Source organism: Lichenostomus cassidix, chromosome 4 (genome assembly GCF_008360975.1).
Source record: "Lichenostomus cassidix isolate B80296 chromosome 4, HeHo_3.0, whole genome shotgun sequence".
In the NCBI taxonomy this organism is placed as follows: Eukaryota; Metazoa; Chordata; class Aves; order Passeriformes; family Meliphagidae; genus Lichenostomus; species Lichenostomus cassidix.
Window position 1 is genome coordinate 56,635,615 of NC_139484.1, and position 27,034 is coordinate 56,662,648.

Sequence of the window (27,034 nt, forward strand, 5' to 3'; positions counted from 1 at the left end):
TGCTGTAATGTGTTAATTGATGCCATGATGTCACATTATGAAAAACAATGTGTGAAATAGATCAAATGAAAGACATACTTGAAAGAGAGGTGCCTTGAAACATCCCTGCAGCTGAGTATTTTGAACTACAATGTCCATCTGCATCTGCTGGTTGTTATAACAACTGGGTTGGTTTAACATAGAGAATTGGTCTCTCAACTTTGCCCCAGCAAACTTATGAATACTTTCTGTAATCATTTTATTATATCTCACTAGTGATAAATACAATAAAAGTATGGACTGAATTTCAGTCTAGCTGTGTCAATCAACATGCCACAGGGAATGAATGAATGAATGAATGAATGAATGAATGAATGAATGTATGTTTGCACTAAGAGAATAATAAAGAATAGGAGAAGGTGAAGTAAAATAGACACAGGTTCTAGCAAATGCATCACCCTGGAATGTTTACAAAGGTTGATCTCTTTAATTCACCAGGAATAGAGCATAAAAAGTTCTTGGGTTAAGAACTCCTATCAGGAGGAAAAGGTGCCCTTCCCCACAGGAGAAATTATCTTTAACACCAGATACAAGAGGAAGTTGTTAACACCTGAGTATAATCACAGAATGAATCATAGAATGGCCTGAATTGGAAGGGACCTCAATGATCCTCTAGTTCCAATTCCCATGCCATGGGCAGGGACACCTTTCACCATGCCAGGTTGTTCAGAACTCTATCCAACCAGGCCAATGTAGGCAAATTATAAATTAATTTCCAGTGATGGTGGCAGGCAATTACTTGAACAGCCTGTGATGGAAAGTGAGTGCTTCACTACCTCAGAGAGCACAAGAGCAGTGCCACTCTGCAAAGGTTGTGTCAGCCTAAAGCACAATTTGAGGACACAGTGGAGGCATGGCATAGGATGAATCTAAAAAGCTGTGATGTTCATAAGATGAGTTTAGACATTATGATAACCCTTATGACCTTAAAATTGTAAAATATCAGCTTATCATACCACCCATTCAGGCATGAAGTCTCAAATCTGGAGATTAAATTGTTTGCCCAGTGTGCCATAGCAAGTCCCTAGCAGCCATAGAAATTAATCCCTATCTACACAGTACATTCAATTCAGCCACAGCTCAAACAGAAATGTAGTTGAGCAATGAAAAAAAAAAGATTTAAACATCCCAGGACCTACTTAAACTTATCAAGCCATGTATTATTATTTTACTTCTCCACATGAAGCAGCCCCACGTATCAGGTATCAGCAATGTCTGATATTACTCATGAAAGTCAGGAATATCTGATAAAAAATTTTGAAAACTCTACCTGTCTTCCTACTTTCTGTTTTAATAGCAATTTTAGCCTAAGGAATGAGTTATCTGTATTACAGTTTTGTTTATATCTATTATTTGTCTCTGTCTAGACCTCTTCTTAGGGGGGATTGGAACTACATGATCTTTAAGGCCCCTCCCAACACAAACCATTCCATAAGTATATGAAATCAAACATAACGCCGAGTTCTGGCTGTCAGGGAGAACAAATCTTTCTACATTTCCTTTGTTTCCCAATAAGTTTAATGATTGCAGGCTCTGATCAGGTTAAGTGCATCAAAGACTGGGGGAGCAGCAATGCTGTTGTGATAAGGTCATAGAAGTAGCTTTCCTGGCTCTGTGTGGTTCTGGGAGTGATAACATTGATATCACCTTATCACACAGTAACTCAGATTCCTCTCGTGTTTCTCAGCAGTGCTCTTTAGCAGTGTTTGATGTGGGCCTGGGGCACAAGCCAGTCTGTTTACCTTGAACAAATTATGAGAGTTAATTTTATCAGATTAAAAGCATATTTTCAAAACCCAACCTTTCCCAAACTGTATTAAGAAACATTTATTCCACATAATGGGAAAAATGCATAATTATTTTTCGTTTTATTTATTTTCTGTGAATTTGCAACACTTTCTATTGGTTTGGGAGGGGGTTTTGGTTGATAAATCTTCAGCAGAGCAATAGGATTTGCAAGTATACTAGTCTGGTAGGGCATGTCTGCACGGCATTTCAGATGTGTGATCATGCCTAATAAAAATATTTGTTGGAAAGGAGCTTGCTCATGTTCTGCCATGTATGTGATCCAAGCAGCCCAGACTTGCCAGCCACTTGAATTACAAAGCCATCACTGACTCCAGCACAGCTGCACATATTAATTGTGCACCTCAACTTCCAAAAGCACAGTTTGCTTCTTAGCATCTTACTACATAACCACTGATAAGAACAATCATCTTTCTTAACTGTTATGGCCAAGAACAATGCATGTACATATGTCTATGTTCAAGATAAAGACTCAGGATGCTTCACTTCCAGCCACCTACAAAGACAATGACTTCTCTGTACCAGATGGAGAACACAGCCTGGGGAGGATGTGCTGTGTTTCTCTGCTTTCCTGGGCGGTTGCATACAGTGTTCCATACACTGAACAGATTTCTGAGCTGTTTTCAGGAAGTGGCCTATTTTGGCCTTATGAGAATCTTTCTTTCTTAACTTTCTGAGGTTAGGTACAATGTGAAACTGAATTAACAACATTTGTCATCAGCAATTTTATTATAGATCTTGATTTTACAGTCAATATTTTATATTGCAACAGGAGAAGTACAAAAGTGAGCATGAAGACAAACTTTTGACTGATAGTCAGAAACTACCTATTTGAAAGCATTGGTATGTGTCTATGTTGATGCATCTACGTAGTTACATAACAGCTTGCAAATAAAAATACATTTCACTTAATGTAAACATTATGGGTGAGGTCTTGGGTTGGTCCAGCCAGGTTCAGTGCAGGCCTTCCATTGCTATCACAGAGATGAGGTTTATCTAGAGATGCTCAAAATTACACCAGCTTGCTTTGCTCTCTGGGTAGTCACCAAAACGTGTAGCATTACAATCTTGTCCCTGTGGGATGCTGCAACCCCAGGCTGCCCAATGGCTTGGCAGCTGCTGGTGACAGAGCCACCTCAGCACCTAGGAGTGCATCTGTAGCAAAGCCTGCTCTGTTATCTGAGTGTCAATAGCACTGCAGCCATGGCCACGAGCTATGTATTTGTTTGCTATAAACACTGCACTTGAGACCAGTAAGACAGAAATCAAAGGGAATCAGTGAAACTTGCTGTTTCAGTGTGCTGTGGCGAGTCTGTGCTCGTGCATTATTCACCTCAAGGCATCACCTTTCACTGCAGAAGCTGAGGTCAAGAGAGACTCCTTATTGTGGCAACCATTTGATGTTTGTTTCTATTCCAGTGGATGGCCAAGTTGTGGCCTGAGGGACCTTTTGTGAAAGTTGGAAAGCTGGTGTTTACTGCTATATTAAGAACAAAATGTAATCTGACCAGCAATGATGTATCCAGTAGGATTTTAATGGAGATATCTGAGTCAGTCTCACTATTTTCTCTCCCAGCTGCACACTCAGCAGTTCCTACATGTGCAGGCAACCCTCTGAGTGGTTTCTGATCTTTTCTTGGCTCAGCTCAGCTGTCTTCCCACCAGCTGCTTACTGTGATACCCATTAAAAGGTAAGGACCACTCTGCCTCTTCCATTGCTTGCTTTACCTGCTCAGAAGTGTCACAGGACCTGGGAAAGCCATTGATTTATACTATGTGCCACTGGGCAATGTTCCCCTCTGGGGAATGCTTCACTGGGATGCAGGGAAAGTGTAGCATGCCCTGGTCACTTCCTACCTAGCCTTTCAGCAGGAAGAAAGACAAGTGCTGATCTGGGCAAGTTCTGCCTCTCCTGGAAAGTCTGTTTCTTCTCTGTGCATGCCCCAGGACATCCCTATACCATGTCTGTAGAGAGCTGTATGGGAGGGAGCAAAGCAGGGTAAAGCCCCTGCCTTCAGTCGCTGCTCTCAGTGGAATTGTGTGCGTGTGTGTACAGCTTCACACCTCAGGTATCATCTCCTGCTATTTGGCTGTTAGTATCACAGCAAGGATTTCTGGTTATGGACTCAGTACACACCATGCTACTGTTATCACTCTTAGCTATGTAGCCACATCTTTTCCAGCTTTACACGCGAGTAACGAAATTCTTCAGTAGTGCAGAGGACTCTTTCATGGAATTGCTGTGCTGTTGGTGCAAAGCCTGCAGTCTGTGTGGTCAGGGTTATGCACACACTGAAGGAGCTGGACAGGTCTGAAAGAAGACACAAAACCAAGCAAATATTTAATAATCACTTTGCAAGTACAACAGAATAACTTCACAGTTCCTGAATGCAATGTGAAAGTCCAAGTGGATGTTACACCTTTGTTTATCAAGAAGATGTCTTTTCTTATGGTAATTCTTTCTGATCTTGCTACAGAAAGGTAAATTTGGTGTGTTTAGGGACAAGAACAAGTTGGTACAAAACAAAGTAAGATCTGACCTCACAGTGTGTCAGCTATGCTGCAATATAAAAAATAATTACGAAAAAGAAGTAAGATCTCTTGCACAGACTGTGGAATTGCTGCCATGCTGGAAGTTCACCATCTGGCTTACTCACTGGTAACCCCTACTGCTACAACAGAAAGCTGTTGCCATGAATGTCAGATATGATGAGATTTTTTCTTATGCATCCAGTGAATCCAGTTTTAGAGCTACTTCTGGAAGACACTGTTGGCATGGAAAAAAGCAAGAGAAAATGGTCAGCATCAGCTACTGCATGGCATGAAAAACCAGATACTCAGCTGATACAGACCCACACAGTTCTGTTTGTGACAAGTACAGGGGAGTGAAGCCAACTTACATAGTCTATCCTGAAGTTTGGCTTTACCTGTAAATTTCTTATTTTATTATTGCTCTGCATATAAAATAGTAAAATTAATTGTCCATGTTGCTCAATACCATTGTTTATGTATGTGTTAGTTGAGCTTTGACAAAAAGCCCTGTTACTCTACCTTCAGAAGTGAGCTGTGAGACACAGCAATGAGTGTGTCAGGTTCCCCCCTGTGCTAAGCCACAAGAGGTTTAACTTACGATATATTTCCCTTTCCTGCCTCACCTCATAGCTTATTTCATCACAGGCTGAAATAATCTGTGCCTACTTACAGGTCCTGGGAGTATTGGTTAAAGGTTCCATTTACCCAAAGAGAAAGCAAGCACACGATTTGGCAGATTTATGCACCACACCAGTGCTAATATTTTCACAAAGTGCAAAGAACCCATTAATCAGGTTCAGCAATACTCAGAGAAATATATTGCTCTGCCTTCAGAATTGTAGGCCTATCATTTGTCTCCTTTGCAGACCAATTTTTCCTTACTTAAACTATTGTCACAAACTCAGAAGTTCATAGAAATGTATGTTTACTTTGGAAATGTTCTTATCCAAGTATGAGTCCTTGACACTGAAAAGCTGTTCCTGACAGATAAGATATAAGCAATATTGAATGTTTGCTGTTTTTCTAACGTCTCTAAAGAACAATTTTGCTCTGTGTGAAGGTCTCTGAACCCACACAGAGGGATAAAGGGTTTCAGGCTTTTGTATTTCCTCAGCAGGAAGATGGTGATTTCAGGCAAGTCAGGACTTGGGCTACTGTTTCCCAGACTCCTGTTTTTTGCTCCTCACAATGGTAAATTATTGTAATTAGTAATGTTATTTTGTCTCATGCCTCACTCTCTGACAAAGCAGCAGGACAGAAAGCACAGTCCAACTATGGTGAAGGAAGTAAAGCCCACCCTTGGCATCCTGTGTTATCTGTATGCAACAGGGAGGAAAGCTGCCTGTTTAATTCAGATTATTTTAGCTAAAAGCCCAGTCAGAAGAAAATCTGGCAGCTGGATTGCTCCCTCCCTGAGAACAGCTGCATGTGCTCAATGGGAAGTATAGGGCAGAGAGCAAGCCAGACTGAGCCAGCACCTGGGCTGCAGCCTGGCTGGCAGCCCCTGAGAAGGACCCAGCCACCCTGGAGGGATGTCATGGCAGTGAGGAGGAAATCTGCTCTGGCTTGCTGTAAACCTGCTGTATTAGTTTTATGTTAGCAAAGTTGTCACCAATAAGAGTGGATAATTACCTGTAATTGTCTTCACAGGTGATCTTGAAATTTCGCTCTTCTAAGATGCTTATTAACCTCTTAATGGAATGACCTGAGCAGGATTCACTGGAGAGAGAAGACTTCAGTTACTTGTGCTCTTTGGGCATACAAAATGTTCACCTAAATTCCACACTATGTCACTGCTTTATTATAGGTAAGATTCTTTAAAAGCTTGTTTGCTAATGTGCTGTAAAGTCCATTGGGTTTGTGGAGCTTTGGCTACCACTGGGCCTTTGCTGGTCAAAACTACATAATGTTCAGCTGTGCCTCTTGCATGAGAGCTTCGTGCAGCAGGACATCTGTGGGAAATGTCCCATTCACAGTTCAGGTGCTCTAGAATTGCTCCATTGCTGCTGGTGGCTTCCATCCACAGCAGCACAATATGAGGCTCACTGAAACCTGTGAAAGGACAAAAGGATCAAGTCCTCTGTGTGATAAGGGCAATCATGAAAGCTAGCAGCTGAGTCCCAGGTAGGAAGTAAGATAGGAGGAAACTGATAGAGAACATGGGAGGAGGCAGGCTATGAGCACCTCCTCTCTGTTTGACTCAGTCTACTGCTGCTGCTGCTGATCTGTTCTGACAAGGGGCTGTTTCAACCACTTTTGCATTGGTAGGACCCCTAACTTGTGTATTTCTTTCCCATCCAGATAAAGGTTTCACAGAGCATGTAGCACTCTCATACCTTCAAGATCTTTATCTCTGTGTTTAATTTACTTGAATAGCCCAAGGGCCCCAAAGCTGTAGTGAGAGGTTTGACAAATGTCATAGGCACAGACAGAGACACTGGGGAAGACTTGTTACCTCAGGGTAAAAATCCTCGTCCAGAGTATAGAACACATATCCACTACTGGGGGAAAATCCAGTTCCTAACATATGACATTAGTGGAAAGCAAAGCCAGCTCTTCTTTGTTCACTTGACAAGTTACAAGTGATGCAACATGGAATACGAACCAGAGAACAAAAGGAACGTACACTATTGGAGGTACCCTCCCTCTCTCTCCTTGGAAGGAAGTAGAAAATAAAAAGGAAATTGCTATGAACTTGTCACAGGAGGAGGATGTGTCCAGCAAGAGGGCTGGCAGGGCACTGTCTTGTTGAAGCTGTTGAGGGGCAACATGATGGCTTTTCTGATGCTGGGAAATCATGGAATAAAGGATCCAGTGTCATTTCTGGGGAAACTGGTGTAAAGATTACTCAACATCCCTTTCTTCAGCAAATCTTTATGCAAAGGAGCACAAGAGTAAGTCTGCTATGCTGACCACGGCACAGATGCACACCTGTGAACCATGGCAGATATGTCAGCTCATGAGGAAAGGGGACAATTCCGGGTGTCTGGGCTAATGGAGAGGCTGCAACACTGAAGCCAAAACTGTGTCAGAGAGTGAGGCTCTCTGAGCAAGGTCCACACTCCTTCCTGAGTTGCACTGCATCATCACAGCCTGCTTCCTGATCCACGGCACCAAATCTCCTCTTTCTGTCACAGAGATCCTTAAGAATGGGAAAAACTGTGGCAGTGCATTAGGACCATGTAAGCCACAGAACTGGCTCTGAAAGGAAGGGTCAAAGGCACTGAGCCTCATACTTTTTGCTTGAAATGTGGTAGATCTGCAATTTAATCTGATTGGGATGAAAAAGATCACTCAGAAAGGCTCAGACGTGATTTGAGGTCACTGTTCTGGTATCAGTAATTCCATGGTACGCATTTCAACAACAGATTTGTTATTAAAAATCACAGAAACATTTAGGTAAGAAGGGACTACTTGAGATCACCTAGTCAAACCACAATGAGCTGGAGCAAGTTGCCCAGATCCCAGTTAGGTTTTGAGTATGTCCACAGATGGAGACTCCCCAACCTGTTCTGGCATTCAGAAATGGCTGTGCTCAACATAATTATACTATTCCAGTGGAGAAACATATTTCCCAGCTGTTTATCCTTGCAAACATAGCCTGGTCTCTGACTTCAGTGCTGCACCCATAGCAAAGGTCTGTAGAGCTCAGTGGTATTGAAAGGAACTTAAAAGTCAGGGCACCTCTTGAAAGCAAGGAAAATGCCTCTGTGTCTTAGCTATAACTGTTCAGCAGCACCTACAAAACTACTAGAGCAAACAACAGTACAAACATTATTCTTTCCTGCAAAGTAAGCATCTAGAAGGTAAATGGAGGTTTCTGGAGTTTAAGACAGTGTCACTGTCAGACTGAGCTGTGCCCTGTGCTTTCCACACTCTGCTCATCACTGTGCACGGTGTGACTTACCTTTGAGGTCCACCAATGTCTTGCATAAGCCAAATGTGCACTTCAGAGACTTTATCTGGATTCAGGTTAAAGACTTCAATACTTCCAAAGATGCTGTAAGAATGGAACATGAAAGAGCAAAACACTCTTAGTTATCTCAGAGAGATGTAGAGAGTATGTTCCCCAAATATAGTGCTTATTAGTGTTGCTGTTACACTCTGTGAGAGAACACTATCTTGTCAATGTATTTTCATAAACTATTTAATTGCCTTATGGTGGAATGTTTTCTCCCCATTCTTATTTTTCACTTTCAGGAGAACTTTTGAAACTGTTTGCAGACAGAAGCAAGCTGAAGTTTTGCCATCTTTAGTGCCTCTTCTGTTCAGTTTCCTGGCTATTGATTTGGTTTGGTGCCAGGGAAATGACCATGGCTGTTTCCCCAGAGAGCATATTCTTCATGGTTCGACATTATTCATACTGCACTTCCAGCCAGGTAACCCAAGGATGCACAATATAGTGAGGTGAAATTGTAGAAACTGTAATAATCAAGTTACTTTGTGCAGTAAAAGCACACAGGCTACCCCACCTGCATGCCCTCTGAAGGATTTCAGTTACTGTCTCTGTATACAAGGAGTTAAAAAATCAGCTTTACAACAGCCAGTGGTGAGTTTGCCAAAATCCCTTCTGCTCTGGGACTCACAGACAGATACACTCACCACATGCAGCCCCACAGAAACATGGATTGTTGCATTTTGGGTGAATACCTGCTGTTTCTGAAAGCTCCAGCTTCTATTGATCCATTGAGCATCACTTGAACCACACCACAAGCTGCTTCTGCAAACTGAATAAAACCAGTGGACATTACACTCTGCCACTACATGCAGTGCCATGTCAGACTTGGGGCTGGTAGAACTCATTGATGTCCTCAGAACTGTCTAATACAAGCAGAGGATCTGGACAATATTTTTGCAGAACATCTCAGTGCAAAAAAAAAGCCTCTAAAGGCTATGGCAAAACTGTGATAAAACCTCACTAGAGAGCTATGAATTGGCAGTCTGAGGCTGCATGGGATTGATGCAGCAACTTGTTTGGTTTCAGTTTTTGTAGGGCTTTCCAGAACCCCAGCAGCTACAGCTGTCTGCAGTATCTCACAGTAATCCTCAGACTGCTTTAGCTCAGGGAATAAAGACAAGCCAGGACAGAGGTACCACTAGTTTAAGGACATACAAACCATCACATATTTGTTTCCTTGTGACTCATGCTCTGTGTTCTTTTGTGGCTTGGGATTTGTTTGTTGAGTTTTGTTTGATTTGACTTTTAATATACTGGATCATGTAATCACTGCTTTTTTATTCTTTAAAACACATGTCCAAATATTTAAAGACTACTAAGGTCTACAAAGTACCTACTCTAGATACATAATCCATTGGTAAGACAAAGAATTCTTAAAAAGCTTAATGCAGGTGACTGTACTTATCAAATCTTTCATGTCCTCTTAAACAATGTGGCTCAAATTCATGTCTTGAGAGCTGCAAAGTTTCAGAAAGTTCAATTATGTGTAACTTTCTTATGTAATAAGCATGAGTTTTAGTTGAACTTGAATTTATATGGCTAGGAAGCCTTCAGCTGAGCAAACCTGAGCAAACCCGTATGGTGGTTCTATCTCTCCCAGACTCTGGAACTGGGGAGTCCAGAGAACAGAGAAACCATTTGCACTCCTAGTTTACCCACAAACCAATTTTTTAATTTATTTATGGTGAGTAGACATTTTCTTACATACATGAGAGCTGAAGCATACCAGGAATGCTAGTGTTCCACCTGGGCAGTCATCTACTAATAGTCATACCATGAGTGAAGTCTTGAGACATATGTAAAATTAAAGGACATCGGCGTTTTTTCTGGCAGTTTGTTCCTGCAAAGTGCTGATTCAACAAAGCCAGGCTAATTGCTTAACTGGGACCAGCAGGATCTCATTCCTGTGATGGGAGTTGGCATGTGCCTCTGGGTGGGGACATCACAGGAGCCTTGCCAGACACCGATGTGGGAGGATGTGCTCTTCAGGTTTATGCCAGGAAGTACAAGGGGATTCTCAGCCTCTTGGAAGACTTCTGTGCCAATTTGGGTGCTGCTTTCCACATTAGCATACTAAAATATATTTTACTGTAGCAATTTAAGTGCTGTGATTTAATTAAGGTGATTGTTATAGTTGTGAGCATTACTCGCAGAGCTCCAGCTCTCTGCCAAGTTCTGGACACTGACACTCAGCCTCTGTCCCCAGAAAAGAATGCCTGAACTACAAGGACATAAAATCTTGTACATAAAATACGGGACCTTGGATTCCAACACCATGATTTTTAACACCTGGAGTTAAAGCTTTTGTCAACTTCTACTATTCCATGTTTTAAGTCCAATCTGCAAAATCATATTTTGGCAACATCAGGAACTTAGCACCTTTCCACGCTTTTGGATTCAGGAAGATTTATTCTAGATCCTACCATCTTGGATGCCATTTTCCAGAACACAGAGCCAGGGTTACTCTCACATTCACTTCTTTTTGGACAAGATTCATAGTTGATTCCTGAGAAAAAATATATTTATAAGGTTAGAGTGAATATTTTTGCAAGGCTTATGTGGCTTTGTGAGCAAAACCATTTTTCCTCTACCAAAGCAAGAGGGCTACATGAGGAGAGGGCTATAAGAGAAAAAGGAGTTTGCATGTGTTCAAAGGTCTTCCCATTTGCTCACTGTCTTTTCAGGGATGGAGCTGCAGACACAAGCAGTATCACAAGCAATTCTCAGAAAACTGAGAAGGGAAAACACACAATCCCAAAATGAGAGAAACAGGTTGGCTCCTGACAAGTACTGTCTGATTGCATTGAAACATTAAACATTGCCCAACATTTTCAGTAATTCCAGCCCAGTTTAAAGGTTTCTAGCTCTGAGCACCAGCCCAGGAGTCATGTGGGCAGTGATACACTCACAGTACCTGCACACTGCCCCAACACTTTGACTGGCCTATGGCCAGGTCCTTTTTGAATTACATCCTTTTTTTGCAGTTTGTCCAATAGGAGTCAGAGGGTGGAAGCAAGAAAACTAGGGAAAGAGGGCTAGATGGGACCATTAGGTCGAGCAACAGCTTGGTGTTAACATCCAAAGTTGAGGTTTTTAATTTAACCTGAGAAATAGCTATTATTTTCTGACTTCCAAAATATTGGACAGTTAAGGTTTTAAACTAAATCACTAGAAAATAATGTGAAAAGGATGGTGTTTCAGCATAGATTACCTGGGGCAGAGGGGTCTCCACACCACGAAACTCTATCAGCCATATAACCCAACAAGGTGTCCTCCAAGGTAAGGAAATTTTGATTGGATTTTGTATAACGATGAACGAGGTCACCTGTCTTGCTCCAAAACAGTGACTGTGAAGGAAGGTACAATGTCTGTTAAGTGATAGCTATACTACAGCTGGTCAGAAAATTTTTCTGGAGAAAACCACAAAGTTCATGATAATGAAGAAGTTTTAGATTTTATTGAAATGCAGCAAGTTCTCCCTAGAGGGTCAGTTCTTATTTGTACGCTCTCATTAGCAAAATATTTTGGTTTTGGTGGGTTTCTTTTTTTTTGGAAAGGGACACGTTCAGCTTTTAAAGGATTTTGAAAGAAAAGTTTTGACTAGTTCCCATAGGATAAATACCAAATTTGTTGTTTGCTTTTGAGCTGCACATGGAAGCACAGCTTTCTGGAAGCAGTGTCCCTCTAAGAGCATGATGATATGCTCCTTACAGAGACAGGGACATCTCTGTTGTTTCACTGAGGTGATCCTGGTAAATCATCTCAGACTTGAGGCAATACTTACACAGGGATGATTCCCAGTGATAGGGTATGGACAGGGTTACTGGGGTCCAAAGGTGTAACTGCAGGGCTGTTTAAATAAGTGCAAAAGCAAAATACTATCCTAATCAACCTCCAGACCCCCAGAATCGTTATGGATGACATCCCACTGCTCAGAGCACTGCCCAGAGCTGCCATCCCACCAATGCCCACCCCACATTGTGCTGTTACCTTGTTGCAGGGTATAGGATGACTTGCTAACTCCATTAAAGGCTGATAATCTTCTGATGTGATATTACAGGGATTCTTGTAAATGAATGCCTCTTTTAATGATTCCCATATTTTTAGGCAATCCTTATCTCTGCCAAAAGATTAAAACATGGTTAATAAATGAGTATTTGTGTCTGTAAAAAGTTCTCCCTCTGTTATGGTCAAACACTCTGGATCAGACGTTAAAAGAACTACAACTATGCTCAGGCATCAAATACATGATCCATTACAAAGGCAGAGTATCTTCAGCAAATTACATCACTGTAGACATAAAAATCCAAACTGCATATGCTGCAGGGAGCACAGTCATTGTTTGGCTGTTGCACTCTTGTGTCAGCAAGAATTCACATTTTACTTAGCAGGATTTAACTTGGGTGTATTAAATTTTCTCCTGAAGAAACCTTTCTCTGGCTGCAAAGCATAAATAACCTACAGAGACCATGCTCCAAACTTTGGTACTTCATTTAGGGGTTAGGAAGCTGTAAATACTTCTCCCTGCCACAAAGGACTCCAACATGGACACAGTGAATCATCCAAAAGAGAGAGAGGTCCTACTGATTGAGGGGTGAGATTAGAGAGTAGGCAGCTGTCTTCTTAGCTCTGCACAGCCAATGGCATCATAAAGATAATTTGTTGAGTTTGGCCGTAAGCACAGGCATATCTCATAGACATTTATATGGCTGGCATTTTCTAATTTGTCAAATGATTTGTCCTCCAGGCAGGACCTTTTTGTCTCTTTTTTAAAGCTACTCCCAAAATCTGCTTTATGTTAACAGCCACAGGTGACAGCTGGGTACCCTGTGATCTATCCTTTCATATGGCAAAGTTTTAAGATTAGTCTCAGAAGACAAAATGTTTTTCAAGGAACCATAAAAAAACCCATTTTTTTTTTTTTTATTTCCAAAGCAGAGGGGTAGGAGATAGACACAGTATAAAGCATTTCTGCTGCTAGATTCAAGTCATGGCCGTGAAAGGCACGAAGAACACCATCCAGGAGATTAATGATCATGCCAAGACAGATTGCTGAGTCACTAATCCAAAGCATCAGTGTTCTATTAATTCAAAACACCAAACTCAGCACTGGATGATGTGTGTCAATGTCACCAATACCTGAGAGAAGTGTCTCTATGCACAGCCCTGTGCATAAAATTGTATGTTTAATGTCATAGAAGCTGCTAGGACTTAGCCTGCAGATAGGGGAGGCTCTTCTACTGCTGCTAATGGGCATGGCACTGTTAGCTGTATCACACTGAAGAATGGTATGTCAAAATGATGGGCTTTTATGGAAACTAGGCAATTTCATCATTGTTTTAGAAATAATAATACAGATCATCAACGTAAAAAAAATGCATACAAAAGCGAAACAACTTTTTCTTTCTGCTGTCCTCACCTATCAACATGCATTTTTTTACAAATGAATAATAATAAATCATTGACTTGCCACTGGAAAGCTATTTCTTGGCTATGAATCACAAATTTTGTCTTACATCCTAAAGAGATTACCAGGCACATAGAACTGTGATTTTGGTTTACCTATGATAAGCACTGAGAAGACTTGAGGACCTGCAAGTCCCAGTTCCAGGAAGATCTGCCATAATTTCCAGTCTCACTGTTGAGGTAGACTCTGTTAATAAAGTTTCATCTGACCCTTTTTCCAGCACAGAAAGAAAATATTTGTCTGCCGTGAAGCATTTAACCCACACTGAGCAGAGGTGAGGGCAGACCTGCTGTAGCTCTGGGCCTTCTGAAAACATATGAGAAATTTGCTGGCATGTGGTATGCTGAAAATTCCAGCAAGAACAGCTTCAGGGTGAAAGAAGAACATGTGCCTTGCCAAAAAATGCCTGAGAAACAAACTTTTCTCTTAAGGCTGCTCCCAACTTCCAAGTCATAGATCGTGTTGACTTAGTTTCCCTTCTGGATTTACAAAAGAAAGAAAGGCTGCAAAAGAGATTCTCACTCCACCAGTTAATTAAATTTATCTAATTCAGATAATTCAAGAGTCCATGGGGAGTATTCTTATGTGCCACACTGCTGTGAGCCTTGGGTGCCCTCTTTGTCTGGTTTTTGTTTGTGTATTTTGGATTGTATTAGAACTAATTCTGCATTCTATCTGCAAATATCATAATATCATCTCTTTAGGCATAATGTATTTCTTCCTTTGAGGCTAATTTTGTTTATGCTGAAATATTTAAGGCCTTTTATTCTACTTTAAACTCTGAGCTATTGAAACCAAATTCAGTGATATGTAACATGAATATACCCTAAATTTATGTTTAATTTTTTCAAATTTTATTTTTATTAATAGAGTTTGGAAATGCTGGCAAATGTGAAATAATAGCTAACAGAAAGAACACAGTGAAACCTTCTGTAAACTTGAAAACTGCAACTTTTTACTGGGAAACAAGGAGTGAAGAACTTGCCTTAAGGCCTTTTTGAACTCAGTATAGAATACAATAAGATCTGGGATACAAACAAACTTTTCCTTATTCAATCCAAATGTTATACATGCTGCAAAGCATATCCTCCATTTGTCCTTACATTGGGGTAGAAGTTGCATTTTCCGATAAATTTGAGCATTTCTATCCATTTGCCTTGCATATGAATATCACATTAATCTATCAAGCAAAAGCTGGGGCCAGGAATATTTCCATTAGCATCTGTCCCAGCAGCCAAATTTTAATGTGATTATTAGGAAAATGGACAGCTTCTGCATCATTATTTCTTGCACATCTATACACTGGTCTGGCTAACCTTGAAAGAGTATCCTTACTGAAAGGAATGGGATGGCATTGAGCTATCTGGTAAATCACTGTCACTATAGATTTTCTTTTTCTTTGTTTTATGATTTTATATTTTTTTCTTTAACTGGACATGACGGAGCAAATTCATCCCCAATTGAAACTGATTTAATTGGTATAATACGAAGGATAAGTTTCATCCCTGCTGATTTCAGTTATACCATGAACAACATCTTGCTTTCAGTTCAGCACTGGATTGACACCGAATGCTGAAAACTTTTTAAGAAGGGCAGTGTTCCCTTGGGTTGTGTTGCCTCTGGTTTTCTACCCAAGAATTTGAAAGAGATCCTTCAAGTATGGGACCCATTTCAAATTTACAAGAAAAGAATTACTTCCAGACTCTCTTCTGGAGAACCCAATCAACTCTGCCACATTTTCAAATCACTCTTCTAGGCAGAGACATTCTGCTGATGGGACCTGCTCTCCTCTGCAATCAATAGCACATTTTCCAAGGTCCAGAATTTCATTTCTAAAACATTGCAATGTCTTCAGGCCACCCTGAGATCTTAATTGTGTCCCTGTGGTGAGGCTCTGAAGTTACAGCTGGAAATAATTCCCTGAGCCCAGGTACCTAACCTGCGCAGTGATCAAACTCTGCAATTTGTGTGAGAGAATCCTCCTCCTTTACTACCACCTCTAGCCAAAATACTGATGAACCTAAGCACTCAGAAATCTGACTCTTGAAAAAGTCAGGAAGATGTTTGTGCTTATAACATAGCTTCTTATAGGCACAAAGCCAGTTTTCCCTCTTCTGGGGATCGAACGCATGGTGTTCACCTGTAAAAGCCCAGATATCTCAGAAGGAAAATGCATATCAAAGGAGCTAAATAACATAGCAACATTTCTACATCTGACAGACCCAGCTTTGCCTCTGTCAGTTTATCTGCTGCATTTTGGTAAACTGCTTTGCTGTAAACAGCAGTGCAATTTTACATCCATATTCAATCTGTAACATGTAGCTATGTATTTCTGTTGTCAGAAATTATGCAAGGAACATTAACATACATGCTTGTGTTGAGGAAGCCCTCTGTAACTCAGAATCCTCTTGCTACCCTCAAAAATTCTGCCCTAAATAAGAAATAATTTATTATATAAATAAATATTATATTTGTTTATTATATAAATAAATAATTTTTTCTGCCCTAAATACTTCTGAGGTTTTATTTCTTCAGCGTTTCTTTCCCTACTTCCAGCCTTGCCGTGTCTCACTGCTGCTTTGGAGCAGTTTTTTTGGAGCTGCTGCCAAGGACAGCCCAGGCAGCTGTGGCTGGAGGTCTCTGGAGTGGTTGGGCTGGGAGCTAAAAGCAAGGAGAACACTGCCATCAGGCGGGAGAAGGAGATCCTCAGAAGCAGTGCCTGAGCTCAACCCCACAGCGTGGGTTCTTCATGCTGGATGACAGCCCGACCCATCTCCAGAGCACGGAGTTATGACATGGGGACATGCATACAATAAATCAGCTTCCTCCTTCTTATTATTGTAGCATCTAAAACCTCCCATCAGGTATCTTTGTCCTAAAAATCAGACAGATGTGAATCAAGAGAGGTCAGCCAAAACACTGTCGTTGCTGAGGATTTGAGGACACTACTGTCTGCTGGTTTTAGCATTAGGATAATGGAAAGAGGGGAAATTAGCAAGGAAAAAGATGAAGGAAAAAAATCAAACCTGTCTATCTCAGTGTCTTCAATAAGCACAAGGCTCTCATTTCCCATTTAGTTCAATTATTGCAAAGTGTCTGCCACCGTAACACTTCTGGTAACAGACTTCTTGTCAACATGAAAATTACATGCTTGATTGTTTGGCAGCTTGATTTGCTAAGGATTGCTTTCTGCTAATTAAATAGTTCAAAAGCCAGTAAAGAAAGCATTGGAAGAACTGACTGGGGATAGAGATGGAGATCCAGAACCCTGCCTCAGAGAAAGATGCCTTCTGGAAAGGTTGCCTGTAGGCAGAGCAATTAAACTCTGCATGGCAAAGAGGGGGAGCCTGGAGGTCTGCAAAAAGAAGTACTAAGTGAGATTGCTGCTGGGTGCACCTCAGGGATTTGCATGTTCCTGTACAAGGAATGACCTGATAGCTCCTTGTCACATCAGCCCTTCACCTTTGGCAGCAACAGGAAGGTTTTAAGGGCAGGAGTATTTGTGGCTTTGGTTTATTGCTCCTACAGTATTTTATGTGAGTCAGGAATTGCTGCTGCAGGACAACACTAATCCTTATCACCCTTCCGGAAGGGTTAGCCAAGAGGTGGCAGCTGTGACCAGAGAAGAGTTCATCTACATCAGTAGATTGTTTTTCTGCCTGGATTTCAGCCTCACAGAGTGAAAAAACAAGCTGCTGGAGCAGATGGTGTGTTCAGAGATGCCCTATAAGCGGAACAGAGCCTCCAGAAGGGCAGAAGGCTCACCTGGACTGCATTCTGACAGAGGGTCATAGCTGCTCTATAGTTTAAGCTTCCAAGACAGGGCCATGTCATCAGCAGATATAGAGGGAATAAATTTAAGCTAATTTATAATCCCTTTATCAATAAGGGTATTTTTAGTAGAGTCTTATGTTAATATTAAATGTTAATATTAAACTTGTAAAAACACTTCTGTAACAGTGATCTCAATTAAAGTATGTTACAGCAGGGAAATATTCAATGGCTTAATTGAGCTTCACTTCACCCCCAACATGAATTTTCACTCCATTGGTTGGTTTTGTTTTGCTTGTTTGCTTGATTTTAATAGAACTAAGGCTGCTGGGAGGTGGTGTAAATGCTGTAATTCAGGAGAAGTCCCTGCTTCAAAGGTGGTCTGTGCCAGCAGGACACAGACAAGGGAACAGATCAGGGATTTAGTACAACTGTGAGTGAGCTCCTTACTAATTCCTTAAAATAATTCCTTATTTTGTTGTCATCTCCTGGGAAGACAGAATGCATCTTTAGCATATGTTTTCATCCTTGGACACTTGAGACTGACTTTTATTTGACCCTAGAGGGAAAAAATATCTATTCCTCCTATCCCTGTGGATAAGCAGATTTATATTTCCTCGTCGTGCTCTAAGGTGTTAAACTGTTCTTGAGTTTTAACCATACCTTGGCAATGACAGATGAATGATATGACCTCTGAGAATGGTTGTTTTCACTGACATCTCTACAGATCTTATAGGAGAACTGAACCAGGGAAAAGTGGGAGAGAACAGTGTTCCCCTTTTCAGCAACCAGCTCCTAAAAACACTTAATAATTTCAATCCTAGAGTGTTGCTATAATTTAGACAGCCACAAGACAAGCCTGCAGACTGAACTCTATAAAATCAATAAACAAGAGAGAAGGTAAAGAACAGGCAGCTGACTGTATAACTAAATAGATGCAAAGAGTTACAGTGGAAAACTAAGTTGAAGAGTACTTCATCAGCAAATGCTTCTGATTAACATGTAGAAGGTCAGTACAGACAGAATAATATTCTCTCTAGTGTTTGGGATTAAAGCTAAAGGAGACTTTTGACTGGAAGGATATTTTAAGATAGTGATGTAATATGTGTAGACTAATACAAGTGTGAAAAATTATTTGAAATCCTACGGAATCTTGCAGTAACAACCATTAAATATCTAAACATTGTAAAATAAATGGGGAAAGTTTGAGTATATGAGAAATATAGAATCATTTAATAACAGTTTTTATATGATAAGAACTCAATCTAGAAACCTGACAGGTAAGTTTACATATGGCTGTCAAAGTGAGAGATAAGTTCAGATCTCAGCATTTCTGTATCTTAGCAGTACATGGATGTCAGCCATGGAGAAAAGACAATGTATCTTTTGACATCTCCCCCTTAAATTCGCTGAACTCTCAGACCTTGGGCTGTCTGTGGAGTTACAGCATGGGAGGGCAGATTTTCTGCACAGAACTGAGCATGAGCTTTGCACAGAACTGGCTGGCCTTCCACAGCCTAGCAGTGGCATTTATACTCCGGAAGAGCAGAAATAAATATGCTGCTGATTAATTATCAAAAGAACAAATAAATGATAGCTACCCACTGACATGAACTTGTCTCTTGCAAAAAGAAAATTAATTATTTCTAATGAACAACCTTTAGAAAGAGATGACAATAAAACCCAAATACAGTCCTATCTTACAGCCCAGAGTAGTTATGGAAACAAGCTTTAAACAGCATGAGGATTCTTTTGAAGGACAAACTATAGAGCCAGTAACCCTGCCTCTATATTCTCAAGTACTAATCACTGTCTATTTGTGCCTACTAAACATTATATTTCAGTTCCCCAGTAAAGCTCAGTACAGCATATTTCAATAGAAGTGTACTTGTAAGTAAGACTCAAACAATTGCTCATATTTATAATGATATTGTCACTACCAAGAAATTACAACAACTGTCAAAGCCACTTATATACAATTTAGGGGAAAACGATTGTAAGAGAAAACCTTGTTTTATACATTGAAAGACAGAAGAAATGAAAAGCAGAGCTTTGCACATTTCATATAACAAAGGCTTACACACAAAAGGTGTTAAAGTCAGCACACAAGCACATGAAATAGGGAGTGGAACACTGACATCCATATACAAATGTTAGGACTTGGGCATTTTAATAAGCAGTTTGTTATTATGATGATACAGTGCCCATCTTAACACTGAGAGACAAACCAGATGTAGGAACAAGATATCCATACAATTTCCATTAGATATGAGCCAAAACATTTCTTCATTGTTGTTTGTCCTAATTTTCCAATGAACCCCTTACAAGTCTAAAAGCATTTCTTAAGAAATGAAAGATAAGGAATGCACATCTGGTTACAATCTAGTTCAACCTCTGGCTCAGAGAAGGTTGTTCAGGACCAAGACCAGCCTGGTTTTGAATATCTCCAAGGATGGAGCTTCCACAAAGTCTCTGGTCAACCTGTTTCATTCTTTGATCACCCTCATAGAATTTTCTGTACTTTAATTATTGCCCATTGCCTCTTGTCCTGCAACTAAATACCATTGAGAAAAGCTTGACCGTCACTTCTTTAGTCCCCTCATCTGGTATTTTCCACCTTGAGCCTTCCCTTCTCCAGGCTGGACAGTCTCAGCTCTCTCAACCCCTCTCTATATCTCAGACACTTCAATCATCTCCATGGTCCTCCACTAGATGTGTTCCAGGTATGTCCCTGCCTCCGTTGTGGTGACAAGAGCAGAGCTGGACCCAGCACTGCAGATACATCTCAGCAGGGCTGAGCAGAGGGGAAAGATCCTTTCCCTCCCACTCACTCCTCCCCATGCAGCCCAAGGCACCACTGGCCTCTGTCACAAGGGCACATTGATGGGTCACGTTCAGCTTGTCACCAACCCCCTGTGTCCTTTTCCACAGACAGTGCAAATAAAGCCTTTTGTTTGCTCTGGGACCAAAACAGATGACACAGCAATGATTACAGATATTTTTTAGAAAGCGTATTCTTAAAAACAAAGCAGCACTAAATCCTTTGCAGTTTGATGGATATCAAATTAGGAAATTTTAGAAATCTGCAGAGCACTCCAAGAGGGTCTAGTGCATTACAATTGGGTAGTAACTCATGCTCTTCAGAAGACTGGTTCAGTAGTGTTTCTCTCATGCATGTTTTCTCAATGAAAAAACAAAATCTCAAGTTTCAGTATAATATCCTGGCCTATAAAAAGTAAAGCTAGGATTTTTGTGACACTGAATCAAATAATGGTTATTTAGTACCATTGATTTAGTACCATTGATGCAAAAGCATTAATAATCAGTGAACAAACAAGGAAACACAAAACAAACAGTGAAACACAAGAAAATTAGGTTAAAAATGCCTAGTAAAGCATGAAGGCAAAATGCAAAGGTAAGCATACAACAAACCACAGATTTCTTTCGGGAAGAAATTATGCTCTGAATGCAATAATATCTCATACAAAATCATCATCCATATGTTCTTTTTGACAAAATATATCTCCCTCTCCACAGGCTGCAAAGGAATGGAAAGGCAAAATGCATTCATGATTGTGCAGTCAGAAGACAAAGCTCTTCTGGACATGCACCAGCTCTTACTAAATTTAATGGAATTACAGACTGTTAAATCTTTTTAAAACAGAATTTGCCACTAATGATAAAAACAACATTGGTTGATCTAATTATATTTAAGGGGATAATGCATTCTGTGTCCACACAAAATTGCATGAAAAATGTATTGAAATTTTACACTTTCAGCTTTATCATTAGTTTTTTGTACTGCTTAGTCAGGCACAGTAGCATTGTTGGGCCTGGCAGTCACATGTGTTAATGAAATTGCTCCCTGCCTGTGTCCTTAGTGCTCTCTTCCTGTCAGAAGTTAGACAAAAAATAAGCTGGTTTGACTTCAACCATTTTTAAATAGTAGGTCCTTGCAAGTTTCTCTGGACACAGCCCTGTGCAATGTGCTCTAGGATGATCAGGCTTAAGCATGGAGGTTGGACCAGCTGACCCTCTGAGGTCCCTTCCCACCTGACCCATTCTGGCATTATGTGACTCTGTGAATTGAAGACTGAGAAGTGACTGCAGAAGTGAGGCACCAGCAGTCATTAGCTGGAAATGAAAATCCTCTCTAGCTGCAAATGTAAAATCAGTTATTTCCAGATCCAAAAAAAGCATCGTTTATTCTTTGGGCATTAATGACTATGACCTTTTAGATAATGTGTCTTCTCTACTCTTTCCCCAGGTCACAAAGTGCTGATGGTACCTGACCTCAGTCTGACAATTCAAACGTGGTGAAGAGGAAACCTAAACCAGTTAACTTAGGCTGTGGCTGTTGCCACTTGTTCTCCCCCAGCAGGAACCGAGGTGCCAAACCATCACAAGCAGCATCCTCCGAGTGATGGGAGAGTTATTGTGTCACCACAACTGTCTGTGTCAGCAGAGATCTGCTGAATGCCCTGACCTGTGCTGCTGAGCCTGCAGCACTGAGCTCCTGCTCAGCTCCCTGCTCTGACTGCCCCAGGGATAAATTCTTGGAAATTTGGCATTGCATGAGACTGGAGGTGAGACATACTGTGGTTTGTTAGCCACAAGAGGGAGTCCGCATTGCTGGGAAGGAGAGGATAAAGTAATTTCAGGTCAAACTGTTTCTTCAGACCAAACTGCCTTTGGATTTATTCAGCCAAAACTACAGTACATACCAATGGCTACACGGGATTTTTACAAGACCACTGAAATCAGAACTTCTAGCTTCTGTTAATGTTGAAAAAAAAGCTAAGACTACCAAGCTGGAACAAACTATTTCTTTGGAGCCAGTATTTTCCAGGGAAGCCAAAATAAAATTATTGTTCTTTACTGTCAGTATGTAAGTGTCCAACTCTGTGCACAGGGAACAAACCCCCTAAAGCCTGCTGCTATAACATCCATATTTTTTCCCAAAAGATAGGGCTAATATCAAAAATGCTTTATTGAAGTGTTTGGTATTCCCTTCCTCTTCCTCATGAACTTCGTCACGACAACAGTTCTATGCAGGAAGAATGAGGAAATTGCAAGAGTACAATGATAAGAGTCAGCCAGCCAGCAGCAGAAAGAAACCTGAGGATTGTATTGCACCCAGGCAGCCAAACAAAATTATTACTGGTAGATGCTGCAATACAGTGCCAGAGAAATGTCCTTTTATGAGCAAGTTCAACGCAGAGTTTTGATGCATTTGATGAATAAGCAAATTGACAGGATAAAATCTAAATGCATGAAAAAAAATCTGTTTACAAAACTCAATTGCAGACAGCAGCAGCCATTCAGTGGCCTCATTGGGCTTGGGTTCAGCCCAAAGATTGTATTGGAAAAGAGAGGAGCACGACCAGAGCAAGCTGACTGAGCATGGTGTTAGGGCTCCATAACACGAGGGGCAGTACAAGGAGATACCCCCAAGGATTAAAGAGTTGTGATAATGAAGGTGTGCACTAACATGTCTGAGGCATTCTCACGTGATTTACAGCACACAGTTGCAAAAGCAGAGCTAAATGGGGGCTGTAGACTTTTGAACTCTGTTAAATCCATCTGTGATAGCTAGAAACAGTATGAGATCCATAGTCATATGTCAACAATCCCCCTTTTTTACAAAACCTGCCAGCTATTCCAATTTGAAATATGGCACTCCAAAATGTCGTGAATGTCACACTCACTACCACAGTGAATAGATTTTATATTCAGAAAATATAATCAAAGGTGGAACTTAGTAACTCTGATATAAAAGAAAAAAGCAAAAATAGAAGGAAATGTCTATGAATCTACTAGATCAGATATTTTTAAACAAATGCACATGTCAGTGTAAGATTAAAAGGGCAAGAACAGAATATGTAAAAATTTGTGAGAAAATGAGAAGATTTCTGACTAAGGTAGCAAGGTTCCCCTGGTGGGAAGTAGTGGCAGCAACAGTCCTGGCAGAGCACAGGGCACAGCTTGCTCAGCTCATAAGCCTGTCCATGTTTCTGCAGTTCCCTGTTCCTACTCCTTCTCTTTGATTAAGTGCACCACAGATCCCATACAACAGAGGATCCAAGGCCTACATTAATGATGAGAGAGAGAGGGATGAAAGATCCCACTCTCTGATGTGTCCCAAAGGCACCCATGTCATTATCACAAAGTGCCAGTGACAGAAGTGGTTGGTTACACCAAAAACTGCACAGAGCTCAGCACAATCAGAAATGAGCAGTCTTGGGTTTGATTCCCAGAAAAGCACTTACATTTAATTCTCCATTCAGGAAACCTCTGAACATTTCAGACTTACATAAACAAGCATATTTTTCCTTCTTCTGTGCTATCTGCCTCGGAAAAACTTGTCTCTTAAATAAAATAAAGCAAAAAAGGGTCCTATTGTACGAAGTAATTTAATCTGAAAGGAAGTGAGCTCACAGCCACAAAACTATTAAACACTGTTGGATTATGAATAGCACAAAATATTATTATAATAATAAACTTTTTAGAAAACTTGTGATCATGGATTTGTAAAATTTTAAAACTGTCCTTGAATTAATTGCCTAAACAAATCATTCCTAGGGATGTTTGTGGTCCAGATTCAGACTGTGCTGTCAGTGAAAACATAGGTGGCAGTGGCTGAATGCATATTAACACAAAAGTGTTTTCCACAACTTCAGCATCCCAATTTGAATGAAATGAGCCCAAGTAATAAAGGCTATTAGGCTTGAAAATAATTTCAGATTTAAATATTGGGTGTATACTTCTTTAATAAATTAATGTATACTTTAGAAACATGCAAATGATTTTGCAAGTTTCAGGAGCTTTTTAATGTTATTTGTAAAATAATCCTCCTTTCCCTTACTAAAGCCACTCAAGTATTTAATGTAAAGCATGAACAGGTCTGTGCATGCTCAGGCCATGATTTTCCACATGACCCTTCAAATGCTGCAAATCAGCTTTTTCGTAGAGCACAGGATATCCAAGCTAAAAGAAACCCAAATGTAAGCATACAATATCCAGCTTTGTTCTCATCAGCTCAATGTCATGAAAACAAGTGGTGGCAATTGCCTTTTCTAGGACAAAGAACAGGATGTTTCTGTCACCTGGCAAAGGTGTGGGGCAGCCCCACAGCACCCAGCCCAGGGTGCTGGAAAAGCCTGCCAGAAGCTCACTGCAGACACAAAACAGGGCAGCTGGTGGCACAGAAGTGATGGATGGCTCCCTGCTGAGAGACCCTGGCTACTCTGGATCCTGTCCTGAGGGTCTGGCTGTCCCCAGTACCTACTGGGGGGCCTGGGGCACCCCTTATTTCATACTTTGCCTTTCTCTGCGGTGAAGGGGATCAGAAAATCTGTTCTCAGCTTTAAGATGCTGTTGTAGACCAGGCCCCATGGAATCTCTTCTGCAGGAGAGAAAGGATGGGCTGCTTGGGGTGTTGCACTACCTGCTGTGAGGAGCTGAGCCAGGACCACCTCTGGGGGAAGATGCTGCCTGGGACTGCTGAGCTGGTACTGTGACCCACCTCTGTTTCTCCATGCAAGTTGTCTGGGCTCAATGAGAAGTCTTATCCACACGCTAAAATCATCTGTTTTGGATAACCCCAAGATACTTCTCAACGTTCTTCTAACATTTTTGTCTGTCCTATAAATCCGTGTTGAACCTTCTCCTTTCCCTCCCTCCCATGTAGTTTTGGTTACAGGACTGCAGTGTCACATTACAGGATTTTTGGCAGATCAGCTTTACAGCAGATTGCTTCACCTCCGTGTACTCAAACCTGTTAGAATCCAGCTTTTATTTCAGCCGGCGTTAGGGAAGTTGTAAAATCCAGTTATGATTATGTTTTGACTTAGTGTTACTTTTTATTGGCTCTGCAGGTTGTTTCCTTAAAAAGCCACCACTGGGGCGCCGAGTTTCTGTCTGCACTTTTTTCTACAAAACAGAGGTCTTAACCCCCTGAATTCTCCCTGACACTGCAAACCCAGCTGTCACAGACTGGTGGAGGTGAGAGGTAGATCTCTTCTGTTCCCCTGACACCTGAGGCATGACCCAGACCACTACTCACCCCAGCTCCGGGTACTGCGCCGTGATGTAGTTGTAGCATCTTCCCAGGACGACTTCTTGCAAGTTCTTAGTGGTCCCCCTATCCTTCCACTTCAGCATTTGGGGACTGACCTCGTGCTTTCCGTGGGTCAGGAGAGAGGCCAGCACGACGGCGAGGACGAGGGCGGCCAGCAGGACCACGATCCCCACCAGGAGGACCGTGCGCTGCCGCGTCCGGGCATTGCCCTGCTGCAGCGGCATCGCGCTGAGGGGCGGCGGCAGCTGCTCCGGCCGCCGAGGGACAGCGGCTTCTGCGGCCACCCCGCGCCGCCCCCGCCCCGCCGGATGCCCGGGAGGCCGGGCTGACCCCCGCCCGCCCCGGGTCACCGCCGTCCGCCGAGCGGGGACTGTCTGTCCGGGGAGCGCGGGGCTGTCCGGGGAGCGCGGGGCTGACCGCGGATCCCTGGGCTGTCCGGGGGGCGCTGGGCTGTCCGAGGATCTCTGGACTGTCCGAGGATCTCTGGACTGTCCAGGGAACCCTGGGCTGACCGAGGATCTCTGGGCTGTCCAGGGATCCCTGGGCTGACCGAGGATCCCTGGGCTGTCCGGCGATCCCAGGGCTGCCCGTGGCCGAAGGGGTCCGGCGGGGCAGTGTCCGGACCGCGCTGCCCCTTCCCAGCGCCCCTGCCCCGCCGGCTCCGGCCGTTCGGCAGGTTTTAGAGCCAAACGAGGGGTTTTCGAGGCTGGGGGAGGGAAGGCGAGAGCCTGGATGCTGTTTGCCCTCTGTTCCTCAGTTTGCCGTGACCTCCCCGAGTTAAACTTCGGGAAGTTACGGGCAATAACGCACACAAATGAACCCCAGGAAATTACTTGTAAAGCTCCCGGAATCATTGCTCAAATAATTGCAGCGACATGCTCCGTCTAATGTGTGAGTAAAAGATGAATACAAACCACCCCACTCTGTTTGCTCTAAATTAATTTGTTTGTAAACGACAGGCGTTTAATCTGACTTTACCGGAGGGAAGAAGGCAACTTACCAGAATCAGCTTTGCAGTAGTCATAAAAACATAGTTTATCAACACACAGTGTGTTATTTTAGTTCTTTCTCTTGCCCACAGGCTTGGATTAGTTGTCACAAGGCACAATCATCTAAGGGAGCATTAATTGTTCTTTGCAAGAAGGAAGTTAGTTCCTTACTGTACTCTCCAAAGAGGGCAATTCTACTTCCTTAGTCAAAACTTAAAATAAGTCTCAAATCCCAAAATCTTAACAAAAGAAGCTATGCAATGCCAGAATGTTAACTATAAATTACTGACAGATTTTTAACAATTGCTTACCAAGCATCTGTCTTTAATAGATTAACTGTGAGAAAGGACATTTGTGATATATCTCAGCCAGGCCTAGGCAGCTCTGAAAGA

The 27,034-nt window shown here is 41.8% G+C and overlaps 1 protein-coding gene and 1 long non-coding RNA gene across 3 annotated transcripts; one reads left to right on the forward strand and one right to left on the reverse strand.

Moving 5' to 3' along the window:
* Positions 1 to 2,546: 2,546 nt before the first annotated feature.
* Positions 2,547 to 26,507, reverse strand: LOC146438535 (uncharacterized). Of its 2 annotated transcripts, XM_085059310.1 has the most exons (8): positions 25,639 to 26,507; positions 12,326 to 12,455; positions 11,547 to 11,682; positions 10,759 to 10,841; positions 9,028 to 9,104; positions 8,285 to 8,377; positions 6,010 to 6,096; positions 2,547 to 4,156 (listed from the first exon to the last, which is right to left on the reverse strand). In XM_085059310.1, exons 1-8 carry the CDS (start codon positions 26,505 to 26,507, stop codon positions 4,075 to 4,077), a joined length of 1,557 nt encoding a protein of 518 aa, XP_084915436.1. In that variant the 3' UTR covers positions 2,547 to 4,074. The 2 variants fall into 2 exon arrangements, with proteins under 2 accessions (XP_084915436.1, XP_084915437.1); XM_085059311.1 differs by lacking the exons at positions 2,547 to 4,156; positions 6,010 to 6,096 and having other exon boundaries at positions 8,335 to 8,377; positions 10,715 to 10,841.
* LOC146438536 (uncharacterized) lies at positions 24,539 to 26,485 on the forward strand. Its single transcript, XR_014851811.1, has 2 exons — positions 24,539 to 25,577; positions 25,734 to 26,485. It is a non-coding gene; the product is annotated as an uncharacterized LOC146438536 (long non-coding RNA).
* Positions 26,508 to 27,034: the final 527 nt, after the last annotated feature.

Coding starts and splice junctions, on each gene's coding strand:
- LOC146438535 (XM_085059310.1), bottom strand. CDS start 26,507: ATGATTCCGGGAGCTTTACAAGTAATTTCCTGGGGTTCATTTGTGTGC. Junction 12,456..25,638: donor GCGCAGTACCCGGAGCTGGG/GTGAGTAGTGGT, acceptor ATCTTTTGGCAG/AGATAAGGATTGCCTAAAAA. Junction 4,157..6,009: donor ACCTGTGAAGACAATTACAG/GTAATTATCCAC, acceptor GTCTTCTTTCAG/ACCTGTCCAGCTCCTTCAGT.